General features: G+C 39.4%; 2 protein-coding genes across 4 annotated transcripts; both read left to right on the plus strand.

The window, feature by feature from the left end:
• The first annotated feature begins 282 nt into the window (after window positions 1–282).
• On the plus strand, window positions 283–16185 carry LOC103716003 (uncharacterized). The gene is made up of 14 exons (XM_008803829.6): window positions 283–1024; window positions 1109–1195; window positions 3827–3936; window positions 4279–4329; window positions 6418–6589; window positions 6721–7041; window positions 7212–7418; window positions 7518–8006; window positions 8112–8321; window positions 8978–9166; window positions 11455–11618; window positions 12728–12880; window positions 14723–14801; window positions 15538–16185. The coding sequence occupies exons 1-14, from the start codon at window positions 596–598 to the stop codon at window positions 15973–15975; spliced, it is 3099 nt and encodes a 1032-aa protein (XP_008802051.3). The 5' UTR covers window positions 283–595; the 3' UTR covers window positions 15976–16185.
• A 64-nt stretch (window positions 16186–16249) lies between these two features.
• LOC103716004 (aluminum-activated malate transporter 9-like) lies at window positions 16250–21668 on the plus strand. Of its 3 annotated transcripts, XM_088708479.2 has the most exons (9): window positions 16250–16449; window positions 16533–16958; window positions 17088–17408; window positions 17552–17927; window positions 18166–18306; window positions 18442–18711; window positions 18817–18956; window positions 19054–19200; window positions 20874–21668. In XM_088708479.2, the coding sequence occupies exons 4-9, from the start codon at window positions 17633–17635 to the stop codon at window positions 21468–21470; spliced, it is 1590 nt and encodes a 529-aa protein (XP_088564605.2). In that variant the 5' UTR covers window positions 16250–16449; window positions 16533–16958; window positions 17088–17408; window positions 17552–17632; the 3' UTR covers window positions 21471–21668. The 3 variants fall into 3 exon arrangements, with proteins under 3 accessions (XP_088564605.2, XP_008802052.3, XP_089782359.1); XM_008803830.5 differs by having other exon boundaries at window positions 16533–17408; XM_089926233.1 differs by lacking the exons at window positions 16250–16449; window positions 16533–16958; window positions 17088–17408 and having other exon boundaries at window positions 17488–17927.
• Window positions 21669–22348: the final 680 nt, after the last annotated feature.

The following is a 22348-nucleotide window of genomic DNA, read 5'->3' on the forward strand; positions in this document are numbered from 1 at the left end:
TTCCGTATAATACTGCCGGCACATCTGTAACTTTCCAATACACCTTGACGAAATAACAAGATCCCCGGGGCCCCGCAAGGGCATTTTGGGCAACACGTAGACGGAGGCAGTCACGTCAATGCCGTTAAAAAACCCACTGCTCATCTCCCACGCGGTTCCCACGCAGTCACCTCCCTGTGCCCATCCCCACCAAGGCACCAAATGACCAAAATGCTCCCCCCAGGGGCATTCCCGGAATTCGCTCATATACAGGCTCCAGCGCGCCTGCCATATCCCTATTTTATCGTCTCTCTGTCTAACATTTTCTCTCTCCTCTCCCGTCTTTTACTCGTGGTAGCTGTCATATCGCTAGTCTCCGGTGTTCCCGACGCCCATATCCCGCCCATATCCCGCCCTATCGCTCGCTCGCTCGCTAGGTCGGTCGCTGGAGTCTTCTTTCTTCTTTACTCCACTCACAGCGCTCTCGCCCTTCTTTGATGGCGGCCGTGGTGGCCGATCCCTGAAACCCTCGCCAAGAAGCAAGAAGGAATCGAGAAATCGAACCCTAGTTTGATCGGAATCCATGGTGGTAGTGGTGGCGGTGGCGGCCGCGTAGATGGGGTCGCTGGAGATGGGGATTGCGTTGAAGAGGGCGCCGCTGCTCCGGTCGGCGCCGTCGGCCGGCGGGCGGTCATTTTTTCGCCGGCCGAGATCCAGGCTAGCTCGGTTCCTCCTCTTCGAGAAGGTTGACTACCTCCAATGGATTTGCACCATGGCCGCGTTCTTCTTCGTTGTCATATTCTTTCAGGCCTTCTTGCCGGGTCCTGTGATGGAGACATCGGGGGGTTTGGGTTTGCATAGGGGGGAGAGGGATCCGGGAAACTTGGAGGGGATTGGGGGTTCGGATTTCGGGGAGGGGATCACGTTCGCGCCGTCGAAGCTGCTGGAGAGGTTCGAGCGGGAGAGGAGGGAGGAAAATTTATCGTTGATGGCGCTGGGGAGACCCGTGAAGCGGGTCGGGCTTCTAAAGCCGCGGCTGGCATTGGTGGGTCCGGGCTTTTGGAATGGTTCTTTGTTTGTGAGAGTTTTGTGTTGTTTGACGTGACGTATGTGGGAATTTCGCTTGCAGGTGGTTGCCGATCTGTCGCCGGATGCCATGCAGTTGCAGATGCTTAGCATTGCAGCCGCTTTGAAGGAGATTGGGTATGATATCGAGGTATGTATAGGAAAATACTTGCTGCAGGTTTATCGGGTGGCGCCTAAGGAAACTATACCGTGTTTCAAAATTGGGTTTTGATGTGGAATTGATACTTTTCAGAACAATGAAACTGGATGCAGTTTATGTTCTATTTGTGTCTTTTTAATTTTTGACACGTTTTAACAGGATGATTGTGTTAACTTGATTTTTTTTATTTCTTTTCTTTTTGTAATTTGGTGAAAATAAGTTTTACGGCTGAAAGTGGTTCATAATGTAGTGACTGATTTCCCCGCTCCGACAGATTAGCATGCTTCCAAATATAATGCTGCTTATCTGACTCTGGTTTTGCTGAAGTATCTGGATGTCGATTGGAAGAACCTTGAATTATTTCCTCAACCAAAGCATGGTGGATGAGTATGCTGCCATCAGTAGAATGTGTGGCGCCTCTATTATTAGATCTGTACTTTCTTTAGTCCAAACCAGGCCTTGACCTTGTGTCAAAACAAAAGCTGACTGGCTTGGCATATTGATCTTAGGGTGCATGCATTGGACCTCTTGATTACACAAGATTTCAATTCAATGAGAAAATTTCAGGAGTCTTTGAGAACCAATTGATCTGTATTTATTTGGTATATAGACTGCCTCACTAGATCATTGTAATATTATGAGCTCTGGATTGCTAAAAGTTGATCCTCTACAAGCTTGATTTGATCAATGTCGTCAATGTTGTTTGTATTAGGATCTTCAAACATTGGGAGGGGGCTGTGGAATGGGACATTAGTATATGCTTCAAAGTGCCTAATGATACCTTTGATGTTTGAAGGTTTATGATTTTGGCCACCATCAGTTCCATCATGGTTGCGTACAACCAGCTGACAAGCTATGAATTTGTTCACGGCCACAAAGCTATGAATTTGTTCACTGCTACATTTTAGTATTTGTTTGAAGTTGAATACTCTTGTTTTTTTATCTTGAATCTTCTCCTCTTACGGTGGGAATGATCCATCACAAACTTTAGCATATCTTGAAAGTACTTGATCTGGTTCATTTGATTTCTCTGAAAAACAAGAATTTTTTATGTTAAGCTTACTGCAGCAACGTGAGTGAGGTTACTGAAGTGGAAATAATTGGAATCAAAATCTATCGTATCATCCCTTACTGCCCTGTACAAACCATACGGTATCAAGGTTTGTTTGGTATATGAGTCAAACTAGTTTGTATTGGTCCAAACCAAGCAAAACCACCCTGTCCTGCTCGATACCCATGGTACCATGGCCAAGAATGAGAAAATGTTCTGGAAGCTTGTCTTGGTATGGGTGCGTACCATACATTACCAATCATGCCATACTGTATCGAATTGGTCTTGTACCAGTGTAGTTTCCATTACCAAAGATAAAATTTGAATGGTCACTAAAGAGGACCTAAGGAAGGAAGCATAAGGTACAGATTCTAGCTTTGATACCATAAAAGGATTAGAGAAATAGAATTGGGTGGAAAAATGTGAATTGGAACCAAGATTTTTTTTTTTACATAATTGGAATGGAGATATAAAGCACCTTTGCTGTTCATTTCTGGATTAGGCCAGAGTGTTCCTACATATCATATTTTTGTTACAACTCTGTTATAATGGTTAGGCACTACAAGAGACATGGCTGATCTTCTCGTGGCTAAGGAATCTTTTGGCTGTTTGTTGGGTATTGTTGAATCCTTGCTAATCTTGGAAGCCTTTGTCTAATCTTGGACAACCCCTTGCTTGATTCTTGCTAGCAAGCCAAGCAAAAAAGACTAGCCACATTATCTTCAAAAATAAAATAACAAGACTGGAGAACAAATTCAAGATCAAACAGAGTGTTTGATTCATATTGCTAAAAATCACTAGCATCAAACATTGCAAGCTCAGAACTATTATGGAATGAAGCATAGTTATCCTAGTAACTGAACAGGGAACTTGTTCAAAGCTCAAGTTGCTTGTGAATAAAGAACTAAATCATTTTTTTTTTGAAGACCTGAATTTTACAATAGTCCCCACAGCTAAAACAAAGCCCTCAAGTTTTTGTAACTCCTATTATATACATTCTTTAGGTGAATCCATATAAAGAAGAGATGAATGCCAGGATTTGATTTGAAATTCAAATAGAAGCCTCTTATCACTGATGGCATGCTTTATTCTTTAGTTTTCTGTTTAAAATTGTTGCTGTTTTGAATGTTATTTGCAGGAATTCCTGCTTTTTTCTCAGTGGTCTAGTTAGAGGAATTTTACTGGATAAATTAAGGATGTAATGGGTTGTTATCTCTTGCTCTTGGTGGGGACTATTGGACATGTATTTTTTTGTGGAGTTTTTTTTTTCTTTTTGGTGATGCGGCACAATTACCCTTCCCTACTGTAAATACAACCCAAAGCATCAGAACATAGTAAATCCCACAACCCATGTTTATGGAGTTTGTTTGTCATATCCTTGAGACCACCTCTGGTTTTTCTAATGGGCACTTTTACCCAATTCTTATGTATGTGTATTAATCTTTGTATCAGGATTCTCTCTGTATTGTTGTTATCAGTTTTTTGAGTAAAAAATTATCTCATGCATGTAAATTTCTGACTAATTGTCATTGTTTTCACATCATGTACGCTTCATTTTATGTATAATGCAGGTTTTATCATTTGAAGAGGGCCCTGCTCTTGCTGGTTGGAGAGCTATAGGAATTCCTGTTTATTTTCTGCCTATCAACACAAAACCAGAAATTGCTGTTGATTGGTTTGAGTAAGCTACTCAATTGATTGGGAACTTCTCAAAATGAATTGTTGTTTATTGTTAGTGTTGAGCTCAAGGTTTGCCATCTCGGTATCGGACCTTGTACTGGTGCCATACTAGCACAGTATCAGTACGGTATGGTATGGAGTTTTTTTGGCGTACCGAGTATTGGTACGCCTCGTACCGCTCGGTTCGGGCCGGTACGGCATATCATGTTTGAGTTTAAGTGTAGCTTCTGTTATAATTGTAGCAAGCAATATGTTTCGTTTTGCCTAAACATGTTTATATTTCACATTACCGAATAATTGTTTCCTGATCCTTTTCCTATTTTCTTGTAAATGCTTTGTGCAGCTATAACGGCATTCTTGTGAGTTCTCTCGAGGCAAAGCCTGTACTTTCATGGTAAATATATCTAGTATCCTTCAGATTTCACTTTTTAGTGTCTTGTATACTTTTCTGCTCTTTCATGTTGTGTCTGTATGTAGGTGTTGGATTCAAGTAAGATTACATCAGCATGATATGCATGCTTGCATGTGCGAATATGTTGTGACTAGTTTTTAATGACTTATATTGCAAATAGTCCCTTTCTTTTCATCATTGGACTGTCATAGTTTACTAACAATTAGTTGCATTCTGTATTCTTTTCCATTTCTGTTTGCATGCATGTGTGTTTTTCTATATGCACGCATGCACATGCAGGTATGGGTGTGTGAGTATTTTGTGACTAATTTCTTGATGACTTATATTGCAAATAGTCTTTCTGTTCATCATTGGACTGTTGCTGTTCATTAACAGTTAGTTGCATTTTGATGACAATCCAATTATTTTCGTTCTCCATTTGTGTGCTTGCAACTATAAAAACAAAAGTACACAATATGTATCTCAGACATGAATGATTTTTGAACTGATGTCTAGCATCAGTCTATGCACCTTGTCTTGGTTCTACTTAGGCATCCATCAACCCACTGAATGTAAAATTTATCAAACCTTCTTGTCCATTTGATTCCAGAGAACTTAGGCATAATATTTTTCAAATGGAATGATTTTTTGTTGACTTAACAAAGCCATCTCTATATTCATGAATTTACCTTAAAAATTGTACGTTCGTGAAGTTAACGTAATTTTAGGGGCCTGCTTTGATAGTTCTGAACTTAGCCAAAGAGAAATATTACTTTTTTTTTTTATGACTTTACAAAAGTGAAGATACACTTATGGTCGGTTCAAATAAAAAAATGTTGATAATTTTGTATTTGGCATCATGTTCCACTCTCGTCCTGTGGCCTAGAATTTTGTCTTGGAGCTAAATGAAGATCCCCATGTTAAACCTTGCCTTCTGTTCTCCTTTGGTAAATTCTTACCAATGCTGCTGAACTCTAGAGGTCAGAAACCAATTAAAGAAGGAAGAGTGCAAAATGATGGTTTAGCTACAGAATAACTTAAACAGGAGTATTCTTGAAAAATTGTCATCATGGCCTGAATGATCCCTTAGATTGGTTTATTTATTAGGTGTAATTACAAAACAGAATAAGGCAAGCTTTACAAAATTGACCTAAATCAAACCGGTGCGGAACTAGGTTGGTTTGCTAGTTCAATTTGGGACAGGCCGAATCAATCCAAACTGAGTGGTGGTTCTGCCTAGTACTGACACATACCACACGGTTTCGGGTGATATCATGACTAGGAGTGAGAAAAAGTGCTGAATCTGTCTTTTTATGGGGTGCCTACCGTATCGATTTGTACTATATCGAATTGGTAGTGTATTGATACGGTTCCCAATACTGGTCTTGCAGCTCTTAGAACAAAGGATAGGAAATGCATTACAGTGTCATGGTACATAGGCTAATATGTCATAATAAATATGTAACAAAAGCCAACAGTGCTTGAAAAAAGTGGAGGGATTCATATAAATTGTATTCGTTGGAGAAGGAATGAAAAGGAGTTGGCAGCCAATTCAATGGTATAACATGTAAAAATTTGAAGTAGCACGTATGTTATGCCTTTTGGTTGGAATAGTTTGTAAATTTTGATCTATGATTTCACTCCCAAATATTTGGGTATGTCTTGTTACTTACTGGTATAATTATCAGGAATGGGAGAAGAAGTGCTCGTCAAGTAATATAAATCAATTTACAAATTCTCTTCATCGATTCAACTTCTTGGTTTGCTTAAGTAAAATTTCAAGTGTTGGCATAGACAGAGATTCAAGAAAGATGGACTTGTATGTTTTTAAATCAACTGCTTGATCCAGTTATTACCAGTTAGCATATGATTTTTGCATAAAATATATAGACATGCACATTTATGCATGTACTGAATATGTATAATTATGTCTAATTATATCCTACCTACTATATGCTCTGGATGGTCTAAAGTAGCAAGGCAACATGCCATTGGATTAGATAATTTGGGTGACTTGTATTCTACTTATAACAAAATCATCGCACTGCTGCTGATATGATCTCAAAGTAGAATTTTTATACTGGTTTACAGTCTTCTTCAGGAGCCTTTCAAATCTATACCTGTCATATGGACCATACAGGAGAGGTCCCTAGCTCTTCGTCTTAGTCAATATGCAACAAATGGCCAGGTTCAGCTTATAAATGACTGGAAACAAGTTTTTAGCAGAGCTACAGTTCTAGTGTTTCCAACCCATTTATTGCCGGTAATATAATTCTCCACATGCCAAAGCTGTATGTTAGTCTTAATTTGACTCATTTTTATGGAGTCAGGAATTTGGACTAAGACTGAGGTTGATATATGTTCTAATGTTTATGATATTATTCATGCTTCCAGATGATGTATTTGGAATTTGATTTTGGGAACTACTTTATTATTCCGGGTTCTCCTGCTGAAGCATTGGGAGCAGAAAATTTTTTGGCTATTCACAGTGACCATGATATAAGAGTTAATATGGGTTATGGATCAGAGGATTTTCTTATTGCTATTGTCGGCAGTGAATTTACATACAGTGGTATGTGGCTAGAGCAGGCACTCATCTTGCAAGCATTAGCACCACTACTCAAAGAGTTTCTACCTGAAAAGACTTCTCATTCTATGCTGAAAATTCACATTTTGAGTGGGAATTTAACTAGTGCATACCAGATGGCTCTAGAGGTGTTTTTATTTTCTTCCTTAATATAATCAAGTTCTTCTTGTTTCCGTTTTCTTATCTAAGATGGATTCTATTTCAAAAAATGACGCAGTTGCCTTAATTTTTTCTAAGAAGATGATCTGTCTATGTCTATTTTTTTACTAAAATTCTGACATTGTATGCGTTAACATAGACCATTGCTTTAAAAGTTGGCTATCCAAGGGGTGTTGTGGAGCATGTTGTTTTTGATGATGAAGACATGTTCAGTTTTCTTGGAATAGCAGATCTTGTAATATATGGTTCATTTCTTGAGGAGCCGTGCTTTCCCAGAGTGCTACTGCAAGCTATGAATCTTGGAAAGCTAATCATTGCTCCTGATCTGGGCATGATAAGAAAATATGTACGTTATCGCGTATTGATTTTTTTCTGAATACTATGTTTGCTCACCTGGTTATTACATCTTATGGAGTAACAACTGACTCACTACTTAATGATTTAGGTTGATGATAGGGTACATGGATATCTTTTTCCAAAGAAGAATGTTGGCATGCTCACCCAGATTGTACTTCAAGTCGTCTCAAATGGAAAATTGTCTCTACTTGCCCAGAAAATTGCATCAATTGGCAAAGTGCATGCCAGAAACCTAATGGCTACTGAAAGTATCCAGGGCTATGCATTGTTACTAGAAAATATTCTTAAATTTCCATCAGAAATTTCGTCTCCCAAGGATGCCAAGGAGATCCCTTTGATACTGAAGGAGGAATGGCAATGGCATCTGTTCAAGAACATTGCAGACACAAACAATCTAAGTAGAAGTTTCCGAAGTGAAAAAATATTAGACAAGCTTGAAGAGCAGTGGAGTCATAGTCAAATGGAAAGCTCAGCTGATACTGCATTGAAGTTTGATGAACCATTCTCCTCAATAGCTTGGGAGGAAGAAAAAAGAATCGAGATGTTTAATGCCAGAATGAGATTAGAAGAACAAGAGGTGACCAATGCGAGTCAATGCGTCTTCACTATTTTGCTATGTGAGTTTATATTGACTTTTTAACCACTTGTTCCTCAGAGGATATTCTGTTGAAACTCAATGCAGTTGAAGGACAGGAGCGATCAGCCTCATGGAACATGGGAGGAAGTTTACCGGAATGTCAAAAGGGCTGACAGGGCAAGGAATGCATTGCAGGAGAGGGATGATAGGGAGCTTGAACGGACAGGGCAGCCCCTGTGTATATATGAACCTTATTTTGGGGAAGGAACTTGGCCTTTTCTGCATCAAACCTCGCTTTATCGTGGAATTAGCCTTGTAAGTATCTCATATTAGATAATTGACTTTGGCATCAAAAATTTTTCCAAGGATATAGTAGAAATTTTGCTTAGGAAGCAAGATGGAAATGATCCTTGAAAGAGCAAACAACAATTATAATGCCATGTGTTGTGTATCCCTAATGATTACATTTTGGTTTCAACCCAGTCTAGGATGTGATACGTCTTTAATGTAGAAAAAAAATTTCTTTAGTACTAAACAAATTACTTGCATATCAGCCTTCTGAAATAATTTGAATGGTAAGGAACAATGAAGCATACATCTGTAATGTACAATGTATTTTTTCTATAATACTTCATAAATTATTTGCACATCAGCTTTCTGAAAATATTTAAATTATAAGAAAAAGTAAATATTAAATATGCAGAAAGTCCAAATAGTGTGAAACTTGTAGGAAGGTAGGTCATACAAAATCTTTTTACCACGTAATGAGCACCTTGATCATTTCATTAACTTATGTAGTTATTCTTTAACACATTTGTTAAAAGCCCTGTTCGCATATAATGGCATCCGCAGGAATATAGATAGCAATTTTGTTTATACTATGTATTTTTCAATAATTTATTGACCTTATATCTTTTTAATGAAAAAAGCTGGCATTCCTCCATCTAACCATGAAAAATTGTTAACTATAGTCCTCCAAAGGCCAAAGACCTGGAGCTGATGATATAGATGCTTCTTCCCGTCTTCCACTTCTTAGCAATGCATACTACCGAGATATTCTTGGTGAATATGGAGCCTTTTTTGCTTTGGCTAACCGGATTGATCGTGTACATAAGAATGCTTGGATTGGGTTCCAGTCTTGGAAAGCATCTGCAAGGAAGGTATGCCTTAATGAATATATTTGTGTATGTGTACTTAAAGTTCTGTAGTAGTGTTTAAATTGTAGTGTATGGTTCTCCAGTGTACTTTTTTGTCACTCTTTGTTTGTGTAACAGAATGTAATAATAATAATAATAATAACAACAACAACAAAGTTTGGCTTGGTCGTGCTGGGGGAGAGACTAGAAATTGAAGAAGGCTATTATGTGTTCAGACTGGATTAGCTTTAGTTCTTAGCCAGAGGCAAAGTAGAGAAGCAGAAAAGCGTTCAGTTTAATTGAAGAAATATGCTATCTAGAGCATAATTCAGCATAGCCACTTGATATCTATGATAAAGTTTTCTTTTGGATTGAGGATCCTTTTAGTGCAATTGTGGTCCTCTCGGTGTTCTTAGTTGTATGTAACCAGAACATTTCCTTGTCTTGTTATTTTAACTCTTTGGTCTGCATATGTTCAGCTTTAACAAGTAGCCACAAAGCTGCAGCTGGACTTTGGGGAAATGACCCTAGGCCAAATTGCTGCAGGCCGGAAGCTGAGGATATTGGGGGCGTTTATAGTATTGCACTTGTGTCACTCAAGTTTCACTGGCTGTAGAGCTCCATGCTTCTTCAATTACTTTAGCTTTGTCATATATGAAAGAGACACCAACTCTTACATGAGGCAGATAATTGATATTTTTGACAATGCGAGTACCCTCAGTTTTAACGTCGGAATGTGCTACCCTGGTTACTTGCCTTTGGTTTTTCCATGTAAAATTTGATGCACTAGCCATGCTCTCATTGTGTAGCATGTCAAGCATTCTTAAACCCCTTAAACTGACTTAGAATTTCCACATAAGATATCCATACAGTTGGCACAAAAGCCATGGCTTCTCAATTACTCTTTAAAATTCTCAAATCTTTATTTACATTTAATGAACTTTACCAATGAGTTCATTATTTGCATTATCTGTATTAATATTTCTTATTTTCATTCTTTCGTGCCTGTGGTTGGGGATTTTGTAATGGATCTTGGCTTTTAATTTGTGCGTTGGATATAACTTCATGTTTACATAACCAAATGTGTCTTCTTTGTTCTCTATGCAAACTTCTTCTTGGTCCGTGGGAACCTCGGAGATTTGCCCCTTCGTTCATGAGTTTAAATTGCATGCTGTAGGTTAGATCCTTTACTGTCCAACTAGCCTTTTAGTTTCATAATCCCCTCTACTATTAAAATCTGTCACAACAATATATTTCTGAACCAATTCAGAGGGCTGACATCATGTTGGGACTTGAGAGCTCGCTGTAAAACATATAGTCATGTTTTGAAGCTAATCCTTTACAAATGTGATAAAGCTTTGCTATTAGGGATTAATCACAATTTATATTGCCACAATATCATCCATTTATCTCTGTAGCCACAGTGAATGAGACGTCTTCATAAATAGCTTTCATATGGGTTCATATTGCTTAAGGAAATATAAGATTTGGCACATGCTAGTACGCTTTAGCTGGCGTGAAAATCATTTACATTGGGTAGTTTGTCTTTGCCTGCTATTCAGTTTTATCTGCACCTTGTCTTCCTTTTGGTATTACACTTTGGATCTCTCATTTTGCTCCCTTCTATCGCTGCTTGCTCAATTATAAATTTTCTGATAGAAGGAAATTAAATTTACATAGGAATGAGTGACCCCTCATTGATATTCTTTAAAGTTAACCAACTTATAAAGAAGTCCCTGGCTCATAGCAATACTGAAGCACTACACATGCCAATGATTCAAACCATATACCATTTAGCTTGACCCACAATTTGAGACCTTATCTGAACTTATTTCTTTATGTGTATATATTTTCTGTGTCTCTCAAATAAAATCTGTGTTTAGATTGCTAGTCATCACCTGTTCATGTGGATACTACAAGAATCACATACCAGTGGTGTACATGCTGTCCATGCAAGTGCTTGGCATGCATTGACACAAGAGCATGCCAAATTCTGGCATGTTGTAGGTGCCATGCCAGTGTCCCATGTTGGTAAGGCACTATCATGGTAAGTATTATGTCATTCCTTGCCTCGTCGACCTATATTTAGATCCAGGGTTTTGTTTATGTGAAATTCATTTCGTGGAAATATTCCAAGCCTCAAACTGCTGGTCAAATACTTAAAATCTTAATCAAGCAACTTATTTTGGTTAGATAATGCTATGGTGGTCAGGGAATCATGACTGAAGAAAACGTTGAACTTGTATAATCACTAGTTGTTTTGCCATGCAACTGCATGATTTTTATTTTCTACCTGGTTTTTCCAATCACAGGCTTGCTTATCTAAGAAAGCTGAAACTGCACTTCTGGAGGCCATTGAAGCCAATAGGCATGGAGATACCCTTTACTTTTGGGTTCGAATGGACAAAGATCCAAGAAATTCTCTGCAACTAGATTTTTGGACATTTTGTGATGCCATAAATGCAGGAAACTGCAGGTCAGATACTGTTGTTATTTCTTATATACTTATCACCAAAATGCTCGTGATTACTGTATACCATTTCTTATCCATTTCTTTCCACTGTTGCATAAAAACAGTTTAGTCTCTATGATAGTGTACATTTTTTTTTTGGTGATGCTACTCTGAGTAGTGGAGATGTGAGAGGAGTTCGATATCAGGTGATTTATCTACATCTAAAATGCATTCCATTCACTTGAGCAAGTTCAGGCATAAAACTGGAGGCATTATCACAAGCATCCTTAGGTCAGCATCGATCCTTTGAATAGGTGATGTAATGAATAGAAGTTTTTTCTCAAGTCCTAGTGAAATAGAAAAACCTAGATGTCATTTCAGAATAGCAAAGTCAAAGGAAAGCATTCAGTTTAAAACATTCCTGGCAATATCACCTTATAGACATCTGCTTCAAAGTAATTTATACAAAAATATGGAGATGACTTGTCACCTGCCAATCTCACCGTGCAAGGCATCTGCATCAACGCTTGATAAAATGGGATGGATGAATTGGCATATGTCAGTTGTTGATGGATTCTGAAAAATCGATCCGCAAGAACAGTACATCAAGTGCTTAATACCATGACACGCCTCAAATTGTTGCCCAAAAGTCAAAAACCTCAGCACGTGTCAGTATTTCATTTTAGGATACCCATTGCAACTAGTAATTGACATGTTCTCTTGTCACTTGTTAAAATCATTCATGCAATCTGAATATCATAAGCATTAGCACAATTGTCAGGCTTTATCCCAACTATTCATGGTTGGCTTATGAATCCTTCCCTGCTGTAGTTTGAATTTCACAGTAGTTTGAATTTCTATCTAGTGATTGGCTATCAACCTTAAGTCAACCCTCTGTCTTTCTGATCTGTGCTTGGGATTAGCTTGGCTTTGTTGCAGCCTGGTTGCCAATATCATTTAAAACTTTAAGGATGCAATTGCACTCAGTAGCATCAGGTTTTTCCATCATGATGATTAGTTGTAAAATAAATGCTCATCTCTCTATGCATATCTTTGAAATTTATTAAATCCACATCAATAAGACATTCTCAAAGACTAATCAAGTGATTTTTCTCCACTCTTTTGATTTATAGATTTGCTGTTTCTGAGGCTTTTCGGAGGATGTATGGTGTACGTCATGATTTGAACTCTTTGCCACAAATGCCTAATGATGGACATTCTTGGTCTGTTATGTACAGCTGGGCCTTACCAACAAGGTCTTTTCTTGAGTTCATCATGTTCTCAAGGTACGCAATTTGGTGTTTGAGTATTTTTATGCTAGTTTGGACAAGGATTGCACACATTGAATTGCGTCCTCCATAATATATTCACTAATATACTCCTATTTCTATTAATCCATTTATATATTGATAGTACTTCTATCCCATGCTTCCTTGTTTTCGAATAAATCTCTTCTTTTAGTTGGTAACTTGCCTTTTCACCTTTTTTTTTTGAAGTGAAAAGGAAAACTAATTAAAGTTTAGCTGCTCATTGACCATCGGTAGCTCTAATAAAATTTAGAGATTTGATTACATCAACTTGAATACTCCATTTTTATCTAATGAAGATAGTTATTTTTGTCAAGATTTCAAATACCAGTACTAGATATCATATTGGTTTTTTGTCCAAATGGTATCATACCAGGTACTAACACATGGTCCTGGATTGCATCCCATATCGAGACACTATGCAATATTGTACTGTGTAGCAGTGACGGAAATTTGCTAGAATAGGGCAATATTTGTTTGTATCGTCCCGCTCTAGCGGTATTTAAATCAATGATTTGTTTATTTTCCCATTTTATGCCCATAGCCAGCCTTGTAATCTATTAAACTTGATAGAAAAATGGACAAAGCAAGGTTCATCCAGTCGGTGCCAGAGAGTGTACTGTTCACTGACCTATTTGGCATAGTACGGGTCCGTACTATGTCGTTCCAGAATGTTTGAAACAGGGAGAACTGGAGAGAGAGAGAGAGAGAGAGAGAGAGAGAGAGAGAGAGAGAGAGAGAGCCGGAGGCTGAACCGCCACGGCACCACTGTTTCTGGCTGAGCCAAAGTGGGGTCGGTGAGAAGGGTGGGGAGAGAGAGGAAGAGGGAGAGAAGAAGTAAGAGGGGTGAATAGAGGATCTGGGAGTTCCAGCATTTGGATCGGCCGCCGACTGAGCGGCGGGGTAAGGCGGTCTCAACGGAGTGGGGGGGAGGGGAGGAGAGATTTACCTGTTAGGCAGCAAGGGCAAGACAACTATGATGCTCGAGCATACCGGAGGGTGAGACAAAAACACTCGATGAATGAAGCAACGAATGAAGTGACGAAGACCTCTCCCGGTTTCAATTTTATATGCTAAACCGTGTCAAGAACTTACCTGTCCAGTTTGGTATGCCTCAAACTTGCCAGTTTGGCATGGTTCAGCAATCCATGGGATAAATTATCACTATCCTTAATAATTGATGAAAGTAGAGTCATTTGTCTTCTGATATGGATGTGAAACAACTGACAGACCATTGTCTTTTGGGCACAACAGCATTTTGAAGCCCTTCGGGTGCTTTTTGAGAGGATTGGTTAACTATTTGTACGATGGTCCATAATTTTGCTAATGCAGTCTAGAGATATCTATGTATATGCAACTATTGGCACATAAGAATCATCATGTATTTTGAAATTTGAATATTGATTCTAGTGCTTGTGAGTTTGAACTGCTTCTGTGCCTGAAAAAATGTTTTATGGCAGTTATGAGAGAGAGCTCTTTATATTCAAAAAATCATTGTCCCCTGTAAAACTGGAAACCGCCTAATCAGTTCTGGACGTTAGACCCTTTTACTATATTCATTTTGTCAAACTGCTGCTTTGTGGAACATGGAATATCTTTTATGTTACTCCCTAAAGAGATGCATTGGTGGTGGCATCATTTTCTTTCACTTGCAGCCGGTCTATTTCCAGTAACAAATATTCTATTGTCTTTTAGGGCTTGAAACAATAGCTGATTGTGTAAATTAGTCAGGCCATGATATGTGATGTGCAAAGTAAGGATATTTATTTTCAATTTGCTAGTTATTGCTGCTTTGCTTAAATTCTTGCTGGTATTTTTCAGAATGTTTGTAGACGCATTGGATGCCCAGATGTATGACGAGCACCATCAAAGTGGGCATTGTTATTTGAGTGTATCTAAGGTAATGTTTTTTCATAATAGCTTGATAATTTTTTTATGTAAATGTGTGTATTTATGTATTTCTGTATACATACACATGTGATTGTGCATGCATGCATATCAGAGCTTTATCTGTTAAAAATCATTTGAAAAATTCTCTAATGGCAAAGACACTAAATTTCTTTACAAGCAATCTTGAGATGTTTGACACGACTTAAGCGAGCTAATGAATCTTTTTATTGAGTTACTGTTCCTTTCGTTAATACTTGGAGCATCTTCATTGCTCCAGACAGGAAGTGAAAACATTGCTGACTTGTCCAACTTTCCCTCTATCTTTCACCTGCTGTTAATGCTATTTTTAATGCAAAAAAGGTTCCATTTCTTGTTCTTTAAGATTATTTGGTTATCTATAATTGTTTCAAAAGGCTGGATCTTTTGTCCTGTGACTATGTAGCTATCCCATTTTGACGAGTAACAAAACGTTGACTCCACTTCTGAAAAATCTTAAAAAATCCAAAATCTATGATGTGGGAAACACACCTAAGAAATTGGGACCAAAGTGATCGAGTTGGCGTTATGTAGAAAATCCTCCTATATGTAAATACGGCATCCCGATATCACCATTCAAGTTGAGCTGATTAGAATTGCAGATAATTAGCTTCGTGTATGCAAAACTGTACACGAGGTTATTTCTTGCTTCTTATTTGAGCAAAGGGTCAAGGAACTTCAACTGATTATGCCGTTACTGCATGTTGCAGGACCGCCACTGCTATTCTCGTGTGCTGGAGCTTCTTGTGAACATATGGGCATACCACAGTGCACGACGGATGGTATATGTGAACCCTGAGACTGGAGAAATGCAGGAGCAGCACAAGCTGATGAACCGGAGAGGTCATATGTGGATCAGATGGTTCTCGTATGCCACTTTGAAGAGCATGGATGAGGATTTGGCAGAGGAATCAGATTCTGAACCCCCTGATCGGAGATGGCTGTGGCCCTCAACTGGTGAAGTCTTTTGGCAGGGTGTGTATGATAGGGAGCGAAACATGCACCAGCAGCAGAAGGAAAGAAGGAAACAACGGAGTAGAGATAAGATTCAAAGAATAATAATGCGAAAACGCCAAAAAACCCTTGGAAAGTACATAAAACCCCCACCTGAGGAGACTGGTGATTTGAACACTACAAGAGCTCTTTGATCATTATTTTCTTACAGGCAATCTTTTGATGGTTCTTTGTTCCCCATTTTTTCCAATATTTTTTCCCCTACCCAGTTGCAAGGTGCATGAATGTGATTAGATTTGTAATTTTTTTCATTGTTTTTAGTTTTTGCAGCATTGTATTTTCACTACCGATTCTTGGAGCAAATCCAGTGGAAATTAAAGATGTAATTATGTCATTTCTTTCCACTTCCATTGTTAGTGTGTTGGTAGAAAAACCATGAATTGGACATTGTGAAATCAGTTCGCTGTCCTGAACGACGAACTTCTCTTCTTCAAGATGGGAGCTCAGCGAGGCCTCTTGTTTTATCTAAGCTATTTAATCTTAAAAGCCATGATGTGGTCTCGCAAGCATATTCACTTATCGGGTGCTCAACTTAGTCACCCGATGAAGGGCAACAAGGACTTGAGCTCAGACCTCTTGGACTTCTACTTTTTGCTTGTTCCGTCCAGGTACTTGTAACCATCCGCAAGGGTCTTTTTGCAAAAGTCTTTAGTGGCTGATTTCCAATGGATTTACACTTTTGTGTCCTCAGTATTGTCCCAGGTACAATTTTAGATGCCCAGAATGAGAGCCAGAGAAGGAGGAAATTTCCTCTGACAATGCAATATTCTTCACGAAGCCTGGAAGAAATGGGATTTTTTCTTGCTGAAGTTTTCCACCGCTGCTTCCAGCTCAGATTGCGCCGCTGAGATGCTTATCCTGTTTTTATGTTGGTCGAAATCCCATCATCCAAATATTTTTCCCACAAAATCTTCTCAGCTTAAAATATTCCAGTTTAGTCTCCAAGCATCTTGAAGATTCTGATGCTAGTGGTCTCCAGGCAGCCCCCTCGAATGATTCTTATTCTAGAATGATTCTTATTCTTATGACGTTGTCGTGTAGAGATCTCCATGGCATGGACCGAGCATCTCATGCTCCAAACCAACCGAACAATCTCCTCCGAGTACCACCAACAGAAGTAGACATTATTCCGAAACACCTGCACCAAGCACGGTCATCTTAATTACTGCATGACATAGTTCTCTTCGCATGTACACAATCACACACGTGTGACACCTTGTGATTGAAATCTTAATGATATTTTCAGCAAGCTCGGAGTAGTGCAAGCATTCATCGAAGCTCCTGGTTTCCGGTAACGAGTTAGATGGCCTGGTTTCCTGGATTCGCTAATGGCCCACACGTAAAGATCGTGTTTGTTTCACGCATGCGCCCGGCACGTGCAGCTTCGCTTGCGAATCCAAGCTTGAAGTAGATGCTGGCTAAAATTATGCGGTGGCGAAGAGACGCTGTTTTAACGCTCGGGTGGTAGATTCTAATTCCCCCACCAATGTTGACATTATTGAGCTCGGGCATCTTTGCCTCGCCCTTCCCAGTTCTCTAATCCGTGTTCTCTTCTATTATTTATGGGGTATTATTCTTTGCATTATATCATCATATCTCTCGCTCCCAGGCCACCATGACTATTCTTCCCTTCGCCCTACTTGCACCACCGGGCGAAGCCCACTCACTTTAAATTCTCACACTTCCTTCCAACGATCTCTTCCATTCCAGGAGCGGCCATCCAAGTCTAGCAGCATTGCTCTCCTAAGATCCTTTCCGCTCCAGTACATCTTTTGATCGCTGCAGTGGAGAATGAATGGCAAGAATGGTTGCATCAAGATCGACGTAACCTTGTCGCCGAATGCCGTGCTGCCCGGATTCCTCAAGAAATCCAGTGTCGGTAAGGACTTCATCCTGAGCAAATGGGTTCGAGATGTGTGGGGGTTTGCCAAGGAGGACACAAACAGGGCGATCTTTGCACTAAAGGTGGGCCTTGCCATGCTTCTTGTGTCACTGTTGATACTTGTACGAGCGCCTTTCAAGGTATTTGGCACCAACATCATCTGGTCCATCCTCACTGTCGGTATTATGTTCGAATATACTGTCGGTAAGTATAGTTCATTGCCTGGACAGTCTTATGCTCACTTTAGTTGAAGGCCTCACTTATCTTAAATCTGCGCATAGTTTATATATAGCATTTACAAATAATACAGTTTAATACATGCATGTATCATTTTTTCCCTTTTCTTTTTCACCCCTCCTTCCAATTAATGGCATCAAGCATGTACCGCTTTTGGACATCATTGAGAGTGTTTAATAAGTTATGGTTTTATCTACGTATATAGGTGCCACCTTCAACCGAGGATTCAATCGAGCTGTTGGAAGCTTGCTTGCTGGAATCTTTGCAATCATGGTGATAGAAATAGCTGTGCACAGTGGTCACGTTGCAGAGCCATATGTCATTGGACTAAGCATCTTCCTTGTTGGTACGTTTAATTAGTGTAGAGTATGATAAGTAGCCCATGATGATCAAAGTTTTCTTTCTTCTCCGCAATCTCCACCATTCGTCTTCTCATTGATTAAACTCAATAGCATCCACGACACCATGCACATAAACGCAGGAGCTATAACGTCCTTCATGAAGCTGTGGCCATCTCTTGTTCCCTATGAGTATGGCTTCAGAGTCACCCTCTTCACGTACTGCCTCATCATCGTCTCCGGTTACCGCATGGGCAACCCAATGAGGACTGCCATGGAACGACTTTACTCAATCGCAATCGGAGGGCTTGTCGCCATCCTTGTGAATGTCCTCATCTGTCCGATGTGGGCTGGTGAGCAGCTTCACAAGGAGCTCGTCAACAGCTTTAATTCTGTCGCTGACTCGCTCGAAGGTCAGCACGTCTTAATCCTTAAGACTACTCTCCCTGGCAGCCACCACCTAAAATAATGCTATAGATTTCTTTAACATTTTATTGCATCCACTTGTTTGCATTTAGAATGTGTACAGAAGTATTTAAGAGATGATGGATCGGACCACCCAGAGTTCTCGAAGACAGTTATTGATGAATTCCCTGATGAACCTGCCTACAAGAAATGTCGAGAAACATTGAATGAGGCAGCAAGATTAGATTCTTTGGTAATCTTTTCTTTGATCAGCTCATTATGTTTAGTTTTTGGGGTTTAACAAAGTAAACCGATAAGAACGTTGGTTGCTTTTGGATCCATTTCCATAGGCAAGCTCGGCAAAATGGGAGCCACCACATGGAAGGTTTTGGCACTTCTCTTACCCATGGTCCGAGTACATCAAGGTGGCTGCAGTGCTCCGGCACTGCGCCTATGAGATGATAGCGTTGCATGGCTGCCTGCATTCAGAGATACAGGTTTCGTTACCCAGTCTTCTGTTTACTTTTTCTCTTCAATACTTATTTGGCAATGGATACCAATGATATATGGTGGACAAAGTATAATTAGATACACGCGTCTAAGCGTCTTGTTGTAGTCCCCTTCTTCCTCCATTCTATTACTTAGAATTTCGTTTCAATGTATATCATGAATGGTTAAGATCAAATGCATATATCGATCATGATTCTGTGGATTCCATTTATAATAGGGAACATTTACTTATAAAAGAGTTCTCCTTATCTTAGCTATAGACATTCCATATAGCTGCAAGCAAGAATACATGACTAATTAAAAAGAAAAGTTTCATTCATAAATTTTCGAGGTTGTGTGCTATTTGAAGTAAAATTCATTTTATATTGAAATTTTTATGTGCTTTAAATAGCAGAAAAGCCATGACGAGCTTGTTTGTTATATTTCAAGTGAATTAAGTTAGAAATTATTCTCAAAAGAGATGAATTCCAAGAGCGCAGACAAAAGACGTCGAGCCCTCAATATGTGTTTGTGCTACATTAGTAGAGACATTCTCCACTGATATAATAAGAGAGAATAGTTTGATATCTGATGAACCCACTTAGTTCTTGGAGAGATCATTTCTTACAAATTTTAGTCATGATTGTCTTGGAATTTTGTGTTTCCAAGAGGAACACTGCAAGCTATTTGCCTATGATTACAAACAGCCGTGATGTGCTATATATGAGCCATATATTGAGGTTCGGGTTGTATCTTTCGCACAAAAAAATGATTTACTTTTGTGCAATGTTGGATTGCGCAATAGCCGCTATAAGATTTGTGCAGGCAGATGAAAGAGAGAGTTTGGAGTGCTTTGAGATCCATACGAGGCATGATCCAACAGTTAATATTGCAAAAGAAGAAAAATTATTCTTTCGCATGAAAGATAGAACCCGAACCCATATATTAGGGCATGCTGCTTACGTGCAACTGCAAAGCGCCGGCTAATGCTATCGCATGCAAGATGGGGTATTGATTCATAGGTACAGAGGACTACTGGATGCCCTAGCATGCTGCATATGATGTGTCTCACAGCTGAAATCATCTACATGCATCTTGGACCTAGGACTCATTTCAAACGATTATTTGACAATCTCACCTTAATAAGGTCAAAACAATACAATACACTGCATCTGAAAATGAGCAGCTGACATGCGCCAATTTGCAATGCATGGCATCACAAGATACTTGCAGATCACCATTTCTATCATCCTACCAGAGGTCTCCCTTCTTGGTCACCAAGGAGGGATCTACGGTGCATAATGCAGTGACAAGCGACGGAATCACGTCATTGGTTGCTTGCAATGATATGATTCCAAGAACCCTAAATCAAATGACACCACCGGGTCAAGGCCACTAACAAATAAGGTTCCAATCTTCAGGTACAAGCCTTCAGACTGATTGACACAGTAGCTCTATTACCTCGACTTGTCCAAGGTGGACTACCTCTGCGTAACATATGAAAAGGGGAACTAATTACCTTATGGACTCTTCAGCTACAACTTTAGAAACAGAAAAATTTGACGCCATAGTTGAATATTTGAGCAAAGAATCAATAACATGATAAACGTCGAATAGGACAACTAAAAGCCAATTAGGATTAGTGTCAGATGGGACTGACAATAATGTGTTACTCTTGCAGGCACCATACAATCTTAGAATCACATTCCAGTCAGAGATCCTCGATGCCACAAGCCAAGCAGCAGAGCTGCTTCGCAGCTTGGGAAATGACATAAGCAACATGAGGTGCAGCCTTCACCCAAGCCTGCTAAAACGTCTTCATAGCTCTACTGGTTGTCTGCAGCGCTCCATTGACCTGCACTCCTATCTCTTAACCTCAACACATAATTTTTATGATCGCCCTGCCAAACCAACTGACAAACTTTCTAACACTTTAACCCTTGAAGACTTCTCTGGCCTCTTTACCAAAGTAAGCAGCGATGGTGAACCCAATCCAAATCCTGCAGTGCCTACGCAAGCTGAGTCGTATCATGAGACTATGAGGAAGCAACAGAGGAGGCTCTATTCGTGGCCTTCAAGAGAAGTGGACGACTTTGAAGATGGAGGCGTTGATACTGACATGATTCCACGAATGCGGGCTCTGGAAAGTACTGCAGCTTTGTCCCTTGCCACTTTCACCTCCCTGCTCATTGAGTTTGTGGCTCGACTTGATCACTTGGTTGATGCAGTTGATGCTCTTGCAAAGATGGCGAAGTTTAAACGAGAGTCTGCAAGTTAGAAGGGGACATTATGGATGGAAACGCCAATCTTCTTGCTGACAATTCCTGTAAAAAAGATCATAAAAGAGTGGAATAAGAAACAAAAGTTTCATTGACCGCAGCCAGAGGAAATCAATCATAATCTTTTGACTTTGCTTGTCTAACAAACTTCAGCTTACTGCTAAATTTCCTTCTTGGTTCAGTTCCTTTGTCTTCAACTGGTCCTCGTATCCAGACACCTTTTCACAAAGTTTCTTTTTGTTTCCACAACTCAGAAAAGCAATCAGCTATTTAAAAGAACAATCAACTTTTCTCGTTCTGTCATGCTTCTTTGGAATCATAATGAGCATCAGTTATTTTCTCACATAAAGAGAAGCAAAAAGTGCAGGGCATGTATTTAACCTTTTATTGCCAACTAATTCACACTCAGAAATGGAGGTTTGATTCAAAGTTCCCTTTGAAAAGTGGAAACTTCAACAATGCAATCCAAAATGGTCGATTGAATTAAGTGCTCCTGTCAAAAAACAAAAAAAAAAAAGGACCGTCACCAATTCTCAAATTTTGGCAACAAATCCCACATCCTCCAACTTTATGTAGGTGATCTACGATCAAGAAACTGAGCGCTAGCTTATTTGGCCACAGTCGATCAAAACATGCTACCACCACAACAAGAATTTCTAGTCACTCAACAAAATCAAAAAAGCACAGCTTATAAAACAGGCCTCCAACCACACATTAAACCCATCAACAGTCGGCCATTCACCGATGCCAGCCATCATTGGTAATAAAAATTATTAAATACAATAAATGTTCAAAATACAAAAAATAGAGGAAACCGTCACCATCAGTTTGCAAAACCATCATTTTGCATACCTCAAGTTTCAGTGCATTTGACACT

Source organism: Phoenix dactylifera, chromosome 1, assembly GCF_051530095.1.
Source record: "Phoenix dactylifera cultivar Ajwa chromosome 1, Ajwa_hap1_PhDact_Kaust_v1.1, whole genome shotgun sequence".
In the NCBI taxonomy this organism is placed as follows: Eukaryota; Viridiplantae; Streptophyta; class Magnoliopsida; order Arecales; family Arecaceae; genus Phoenix; species Phoenix dactylifera.